The sequence below is a fragment of the Vigna radiata genome, chromosome 7 (assembly GCF_000741045.1).
Source record: "Vigna radiata var. radiata cultivar VC1973A chromosome 7, Vradiata_ver6, whole genome shotgun sequence".
NCBI classification, from domain to species: Eukaryota; Viridiplantae; Streptophyta; class Magnoliopsida; order Fabales; family Fabaceae; genus Vigna; species Vigna radiata.
The window spans coordinates 1,948,286-1,957,056 of NC_028357.1; the positions used below are offsets into that span (position 1 = coordinate 1,948,286).

The 8,771-nt window shown below is 32.7% G+C and overlaps 1 protein-coding gene across 9 annotated transcripts; it reads right to left on the minus strand.

The window, feature by feature from the left end:
* Nucleotides 1-2,700: 2,700 nt before the first annotated feature.
* Nucleotides 2,701-8,535, minus strand: LOC106768728 (3-epi-6-deoxocathasterone 23-monooxygenase). Of its 9 annotated transcripts, none has more exons than XM_022782729.1 (12): nucleotides 8,243-8,368; nucleotides 6,818-6,883; nucleotides 6,536-6,699; nucleotides 5,509-5,830; nucleotides 5,273-5,422; nucleotides 4,815-5,096; nucleotides 4,133-4,219; nucleotides 3,927-4,005; nucleotides 3,742-3,848; nucleotides 3,544-3,665; nucleotides 3,412-3,481; nucleotides 2,701-2,961 (listed from the first exon to the last, which is right to left on the minus strand). In XM_022782729.1, the coding sequence occupies exons 4-12, from the start codon at nucleotides 5,692-5,694 to the stop codon at nucleotides 2,806-2,808; spliced, it is 1,239 nt and encodes a 412-aa protein (XP_022638450.1). In that variant the 5' UTR covers nucleotides 5,695-5,830; nucleotides 6,536-6,699; nucleotides 6,818-6,883; nucleotides 8,243-8,368; the 3' UTR covers nucleotides 2,701-2,805. The 9 variants fall into 9 exon arrangements, with proteins under 9 accessions (XP_022638450.1, XP_022638449.1, XP_022638451.1 ...); XM_022782728.1 differs by having other exon boundaries at nucleotides 6,781-6,883; XM_022782730.1 differs by lacking the exon at nucleotides 6,818-6,883 and having other exon boundaries at nucleotides 8,243-8,373.
* Nucleotides 8,536-8,771: the final 236 nt, after the last annotated feature.

Genomic DNA, 8,771 nt, shown 5'->3' on the forward strand with positions numbered 1-8,771 from the left:
AGAAAAAAGAAAATACAGAAAATAAACCCATTTCGGTTCTGGAACATATTTCATATGACATTATATACCTCCCCCAAAAACTTATTCTAGAAATTTTATTTCAGAAAAATTTTCATGTATTTTGAATATCTTGTTTCAAAAATCTCATTTCAGAAATTTCATTTCCGGGATTTTATTCCGAAAATCTCGTTTCAGAAAACTTTTTTTCGAATTTTTTTTCCCGTAATATGTCATCCAGAAGTCCCTTTTTGTTTTCAAAGAATAAAATTATTATTTTGAAAATTTTAGTGAGTGTAGGAGGAAATTCTGGGCGTGGAGGAAGTAAAGTTGACGGCATTTTCATCAATGGCCCAGTGGTTTCCTTAGTAAAGTGAAGGGCCGTTTATATTACTTTATTAAAAAACTTAGTTCTTTCTAAATATGTTAAATATCTTTTAAATTAGGTGTTCAAAATAGGTTTAAGAACAACCTACGGGGGAATACGTACAAGATTTATGATTGTTCAGACTCTAGAATATATGATTCTATGCAGTAAGAGATAATTTGACAAGTGCAGACTATCTTTAGTCCAATTTAATGTAGGAGTATTCTGGTTCATTGGATGATATTGTGTATTGTTGGATGCAATGTGTAGAGATGTGAACTATTTTAGAACTTAAATGTGTGTTGTAATTTTATTCTTTTAAATATGCTAGCTAATCATGGGTTATGGTTGTAGTTTTTCATTTGTTATGACATTGGATTATACAAGCATATAGAATAGTGAAAAGGAGAATACTCAATAATAATAAGGGGCTGAGAAAGGTATGTAGATATTTTGCATATGTATATAACATGCTTATATTCCTCTAGATGATATGTTAGTTTTATTTTGAAATTTTTTATATAGGATTCTAAACATAATTATATTTATATGAATTTTTTGAAATTTTTTTTGGATATATTTAATAAAATGAAGTACCAAAGTTGGATAAGTAAAAGAATTTATTTGAAAGTAATGAAAAAACCTCTTCATCTTACAATTAATTATTTATTTCCATCATTACCTATAATTAAAGTTGAAATGATAACTATATATAAGTAATCCACCGTCTTTGTATTATATGCCTAGTTAATCAATCTTGGACAATCAACCATCAATTGAACGATCAAATTCCAAGATCGATAACCAGATTGGGCTAGACTTATTGCGCAGCTTCTTTGGGGTTAACTCTTATATACCAAGTTTCTTTAGGTTGAGCTCCTTTGTCTAATACTCTAAGCCGAACTCTTTTAGGTCGAGCTCCTATAGAATAACCACTCTAGGCTGACTACCTTCGATTGTTCATCCTTTGACCAACTTAGACAAATTACATGGTCGAGCACCCTTGGTCGGCCATCCTGACCAAACAACATTGTCGATCGGTTACAGAAGGTTATTAACAAGAATGGTGATCACAAATCAACCTTTAACAACTACGATATATAAAGGTCTAAAATATGACTTTGACATACATGCACATAACATGCATCGCTACATTAATTGTTGATCGATCGATCATCTATTGACTTTAACATTGAAATATCTTCTACAAGTATCATATGAGCAGTTTTGGACGAATGAAAGATAATAGCAGAACAAGACAAGCAATCAGGACCTGACACAACCCGTCTCACAAGATAAATATCTTAAACAATCCATATTTAGCCTCGAGTCCAATTAAGAACAATTATTATTTTCAATTTCACTTTAATAATTGTTTCTTGATTTAGTTTTCTTAGTTATTTTTAGCTTTCATATTTTCATTTTGTTTCATCAAGTCCTTGACTTGTAAGTGCCTACTTCTAACTTTAGAATGTTTTCTAGGTTACCCGGTTTCAATTATTCTATTTCACTTTATATTTTGTTTAAGTTTTTTTTTTTTTTTTTGATAATTTTCAAATTGGTTGTCATTTATTTTTTAGTACAATAGTTATAAATTTATTTAAGTATCACCTTCACTAAATACTAATGTTGTCAAAATGGGTTAGAACCTACGGATCAATCCGACCCACCACGAGTTTGAACTGGGTTAGGTTTGAAAAAATTTGGCGCACTTGGGTTGAACCCGTGGTAAGCCGGGTTAGCTCACCAACCTATCTAATTTAATTTAATTATTTATTATTTTATGTTTCAATATTATTAGTTAACATTTTTTTATTGTATTATAAATGGGAATAAAAAAAATATGTTTCAAGAGAAAAAAATATTATAAATTTATCTATTCAAGACTCTAATATTATAAATCAACAAATGACACAAAAATTATCAATATTATACACTTATTTATTTGCTTTTTGGGTTTGCTTTTGGATTACATTTGAGTTGTATGTTAATTTTTTATTTTGAATTGTTTCTGGAATTTAACATTATTTAAGAGTGAAATTATTTAAATTTGAATTACAAAAAAATTGTATTTTTATAATTAAAAAAACGTAATTAAGTGAGCTAGTGAGTAAACCCGTTTAATCCATCAACAACTTGTAATGGATCGAACCAAATTCGAATTTTTTTGACTCGCTAATAAATGAACCAGATTATATTGATTCACTAAGTGACTAGACTAATCCGTGGTGAAAAAAATAGAACCCTGAAATATAATTGAACAACAATTAAGAAGAATAAAATAGATAATAGTATTTCTATATTTATTAATTTATTTAATGTGTGAGAAAGTATTATACAACAAATAAAATGATTATTTTCCAATGTAATTGCACAGTGTGTGATTCAATACATGTGATAATATTGAAGTAAAATAAAAATATTGTTTCAACACATCTCTGTCAAAGTTTTGGAAGTTGAAAAGAGACCGAAGTGAGATGGGGAATGGCAGAACAGCGGGCGTTGATTTGGAGGAAAGTCACGTGACAACCACTTGGCATGATGTTGTGGTAGTTGTACGAAACTTCTCCATCGGTGGGAACAGACCGTGAGCACAACTGAGAGTGATATGATTAATTTACAAATGTTTAATTTAATTAGCATTTACAAATTAAGCATAAATGAAAATATGAGTTTGTAATTATAATTTGTTAAGTAACAGAAGTAATAAAATAGTTGTGGGATGGTGTAGCAGGTACAAGAGTTGTAGAATTCCACTAATTGAGAGAACAAGATTAGGTGGTGGAGCAGCAGCCCATATCATGCCATGGGACCAAGACAACAACAAAACCCACATGGAAGGAATCAAACACTCAAATTTAATGGACAGAGACTCAACATCAATAATTCCCACTTCCATTCAATTTCTCTCAATATATTATTATAGGACCTTTCTCTCAAAATAGATGGGACATTAGACCTAACACACTCCCTTTTTTTCCTATACACTCAAACACATATATCTACACCTATCTATATCATTTTAATTAGCTGTTAATCCTTCTTACACTAATTGGGAGCTTCCTCTTCATCTTCACTGTTGGAAAGTATATTATTTCATCCTTCTCCGCAACCCATCTGCATAGTACAAACCAAATCATAAACTGCCTTTTTCATTTTTCTAGACAACTTTTTGTTACCTGTAAGTGGTAACAAGATGGTGAAGGAAGATAGATAGCTCTAGCCTTGAGAGTTCTATGCCAGGACACAGTCTCTGTCCACCACCAAATGGTGTAAACCAATTCTTATTAGCTCCTGTTTTCTGTACTCATAAATAACTCATTATCAGTTTACGCTTTCTTTATATACACACACACACACTTACACTTTTGACTTACCTCCCATCTCCAAGGATCAAACTTAAAAGCCTTTTCGTAATTCATCTCATCCATATGAACAGAAGTAAGAGATGCCACAACACACCAATCCTTAGGAATCAAATACCCTACACACGCTCATAATTGCATCAAACTCCTTACACCAAATACCATAAATCATTGCCTCATTTTCTTTACAAACTTACCTTTGATTTCAACGTCTTTCACTGCTTTTCTCCAAATGGCATTCACGATATTTGCCATTCTCAGAGTTTCGCTGATAACCTTGTCAGTGGTAAACCAAAGACACAAAACAAAATCTGTCACATGGTATTTTATACAATATAATTTTATGATAATAGGTTGGAATATTGATTTTTCCTTCTACATATAACTACCGTTAGAGGCTCACATTTTGTGTAAATGGCAGTTGAAGGTAGTCATTCCATACATAATCCTCTGCACTATTCTTCTGCCTCTTCAATTCCATGTTCTCTTCCTGGTGTCAAACAATTGGTCTGAGTTACTGATCCGTCTCGCAAATAATTAATAAATTTCATTCAGCGAAAAAGATTAAGAAGGAAGAATAAAGTGAGTGTGGTGGAAGCATTTAATTGGTGGTCCTAATTTCAGAGGCGTTCAATATGTAGCATCGCCAAAAACACAACAAACTTCCACATTCACATCCATGTTAGCCCCACTCCAAACTCCTATATGCTTCGTAGTGCTCCAAAGGAAAATGACTTGTTAGAGTACTTCAAACACTTCTTTATCGTGGCCCGTATCGCACACGACCACCAATCTGTAGGGTCCATCAAATTTTTTCTAGATTCCATTCATGTTCACCATACACATTCAATGCTTTCAAATATATTCCTAATTTTATCTCCAAAAGTTACGAACCACTTATGTAGAACAATAAGATAAACCATAAGAATCGAAGTCCGAGTGAGTAAAAATGACAAAGTTAAAAAAACTCTTCCCAAAAAGGATCATGTCGAATATTTTTGTTCCATCTTTATAATAACTTAAAGAACAAAAAAAGAAAGCCTTGATGATGTATAGTATAATAATTAATGAGTTAGAAAATGTACCAGTAATTTGGATAGGGCAAGGGGAGAGTCACTGAGAAATTTGACAGCCATGGTCATAGCCGTGGGAAGAGTCTCCTCCCCAGGGATCATCATCTCAATTATGTTCTCACAGATATTTTCCAACATGTTAGAGATAGTGTTGCTATCACCAATATCCCTTAAGAGCACATCCACCACATCATTTGCTGCACCTCCTTTCTCTTCTGAATTCTTCTTCTTATGGATATTATTGTTCCTTTCCTCTATTACCCTCTTCACTATCTTCATCATTCTTTCCTTAGCCTGCACCATCCATCCATTAAATCATTAACTAATTCAACAACTACTACTAATACAATATCACAACTCAAAATTTCTCACAAACCCAATTTATATGTAATTTAAAGCTGAAAGCTTTAAATGAGTGACCCCCACAAAAAGTGAAATTTCAATGATTTTTGTCGTGGGAGAGAAATAACCTTCAAGGATTTATGTAGTCTTGTTCCAGGAAACTTGAGGGGTAAGCAAATCAACCCTTTTATGAACTCTTCAAATTCTCTCTTCAAGAAGTCTAGATCTTCACCGGGACCAATGCTAAGCAGAACTTTAACCAGAATAGTGAATGTGATCTGATGATATATTAAGTGAATTGATTGGTAAGCAAAGATTTGTGGTTTTGTTTAGTAGAATTTGATGAAATTAAAATAAAGTGGACCTTTTTGACTTGATCTTGAACGTAAATTGGTTGGTGGGTCCAAGTTGCAAAGCATTGTTTAACAGAGTGTTGAATATCTGTAGTGATTCGAGCTTTGAATTGAGGGGATCGTAGGAAGCCTCCAAGGAGTGAATGAATTTTCCTATGCATGTTCCCGTTCATTTGGAGGATGGAGTAGTCTCCCATTAGTTCTCTCACAGATTTTGGATAAGCAGGGACGAATATGTTCCCATGGTTCTGCAGAATCACCTTGTTCACTTCTGGGTCTGTCGACACAATCACACCAGTTCCCAAAATGCTTGTCTTAAATACACTACCATACCTGTACACTCAAAAATTCACTCATCATCTTCCTCTCTTTCTCATATCCTACAACATTTTCTTCCCACAATATACATAAAACCTTTGTTTTTTAATCATTCTTTTTAACCTTTCATTATTTTCAGATCTTACTAAATTTAGTTTGTATCTGTAAAATTTTAAATGAGTAATTAAACATTTACTTTATAAAGTCCTACAAAATATTAACCCTGTCTTAAAATTCGACTTAATAACGTTTTCCCTTTAATTTAAAATACATGCGATTTTACTCTCAAGTTTCGTTTGAGTCAACTAAACTTTTATTTTTGAAATCAATAAAAACCGGCCCCGTATCAGTTTTCTTTGACCTAAAACACACATTTAACATCTTTTATATAAAAAAAATGTTTGAGTTTATGATATATTTAGAATATAAAATAATTTAAAATTTTCAAAATGCAAAACATGTAGGAAATGAAATTATAGAAATCGAAGGAATTTTTAGAAAACGAAACGAGGATAATAGAAGAAAGTTTAAAGAAATTTAATAAAATTAATTTGTGAAGACTTTGAACAGAAAAAAAAAATATATGATAAATTAGAGTATTTAAGTGAAAGAAATTTGATAGAAGGAGATGTACTATTTTTTTTTTTCTTCTTCTGAGTAAAAAGGAAGTTAATTGACTCAAATAAAACTGAGAAAGATAAACTAAAAGGGAAATTGAACCTGAACAATGTTTGTGATTACTGGGTGCAGAAGCAACTGCAACTACAGTTCTACAATCCACTAAAGTCCAAAGGTGAATCTAGAATAGCTCCAGTTATGGCAGAAGCAGGCTTTTCTGTTCTTCCTTCTTTGGATATGCTATTCTCTCTATAGAAGCTGCAAGCCTACAACGGTACAACCATAAATGGTTCATATCTATTAATTATATCACGAGGGCTTTAATGTTCCGAAATATATATATGGACCTCCGTGATCTGTACTAGCATATATATCTTCACCTACGTTCATTCAATTCCATTTCAAGGCTTCTGTCATTTCGCCACGCTAGCTGCTTTCTCCATCTACAAACTGCCAAATACCCTTTTTCATCACTTCATTCAAAGGTAATATCTTCCTTCACTACTTCTTACTGCTAATTTACCCCCGTTCTTAATTTTCCTGTCATTAATTTCTAGTTCTTTACTTCAACCATGCACAGAGTGATGGTAAAACTGGCTTCTGTCTGTTACATGTGCATAAAGGGTCTCCTTCACTGTCTTCATGCCAGCAAAAGTAAGACCTTTGGGCTCAGAAAAAATCTTAACTTTTACAGAAAGAAAGAGTTTTATATAAACAAGTGTTTTATCAGACACCAAGAAAAGAAAATACAGAATTACGCAATGATTTCAGTCTCAGTAAGGAGATACAGTTCAAAACAAAACTGGTTTCTTCCAACACAGAAGATTAATATATATCTTTGCAATAAAACATAATTATATAAAGATATTATGATTACGATATGTAAAAATATCTTATCACTTTAAACATTTCATTAATTGTTTTATCAAATCGTATCACCAACCTTTTTAGTACTTTTTTTTTTCTTTATCTATCTAAATATCAACTAACAGTTAATTAGATGTTTACTCACCATTATTCTTTATATGACTTAAAAAATAGGTGAGGATATATATATGAATTCAACACGTTAGCCAGATTATCCATGCATATATTTATCCAAAAATAATGTCATTTATTTCTCCCAATCATGTAACTTGAAGTTTCCAAGGAGGCTGCTGAACTGAGGCCAGTTGAACAGTTCCTTTTTCTGAAATTTGAAATCTAAAAGTTAAAAATCTTAAAACTTCCAGAAAGAAAGAAGTAAAATATATGGTTAATTCTGTGGTCACAGTGTGTTAAATATTTGGTTAAGATTAAAGGTCAGAAAAATGCTACTTTATTTTTCTCCATTTGGTTGAACAGCGTACGTGTGGACCACGTACAAGGACAGAATTGCCACTAACACATGATCACCGATAAAAATATGCGAACATTGTAAAGGACCACACAGAGTTGTTAAAAGTTGGGCCTTCACAAAGAATAGACTAGAAAGTAAGGGGATATGTCCATGGGGACAGAGACTTTTAGTGGTTTTTATTTTTCTGCTATATATATATTTTATGAATATACGTGTGTGTGTATGGATATATACCTAATAAGGAATCACAAACATACATATCTCTATTATAAATTGACCATTGATAGTTGTTGTCAGTCGGGGAAATCACTTATGTGCATCAATGATGTAATGCTCCAACCATAAGTAAAGGAGCAAAGAGAAGAGAAAGAGAAAAAATATGTTGGATGAGCATGCAACGTGGAGAATGAAGAAAAAGAAAAGTAAGAAAAAAGCAGGAAAATGAAGTGAAAGGAATGGAAGAGTCTTACAGAGACTTGCGTTTTTCCATGAAGCTGACAGGATTGGAGGTGTAGCCACAAGCAATGAACTCAAGGGTTTCTCCAAGTAAAGGCCAACCTTTATTACCTCTGGGAACTTTCCCCTCCTCCTTCTTCTTCTTCTTCTTCTTCTTCTTCTGTTTCAGCCTGTCACCGTTCTCCTTTTTGACCCACAGAAACCAGTAGCAGCAGCATGTAAGGATGATGATACCCATCAGAATCCAGAGTCGAATAATCCATTCCATGACAGAGAGAATGAAAGAAAGTGTTGTAAGAATGAGTTTGAGTTCATGCAGAGGTGAAAAAAGAGAGAGAAGGAGGTTGGAAGAAACTTCTTTTTGTCCTTCCTTATAAATGAGAGTGGGGTTAGACATATTGAGAAGGAGATTCTGAAGATCTAAGGCTTGAAGCAATCATTTAATGTGATGGCCTTATTGGGTTCACCTAATCAACCCTCATCGTTTATTTTGTCTTCACTCATTTTAGATACTTCTTAATCCCACTTCTTTCCCATCTCCTA

What these genes read in the sequence shown, in the direction of transcription:
- LOC106768728 (XM_014654015.2), bottom strand. Translation starts at nt 8,496, where the DNA reads ATGGAATGGATTATTCGACTCTGGATTCTGATGGGTATCATCATCCTT. An exon ending in TTCAAGATCAAGTCAAAAAG is followed by an intron (nt 5,423 to 5,508) that starts GTCCACTTTATT and finishes ATATATCATCAG; the next exon opens with ATCACATTCACTATTCTGGT. An exon ending in TTGATCCTTGGAGATGGGAG is followed by an intron (nt 3,666 to 3,741) that starts GTAAGTCAAAAG and finishes TTATGAGTACAG; the next exon opens with AAAACAGGAGCTAATAAGAA.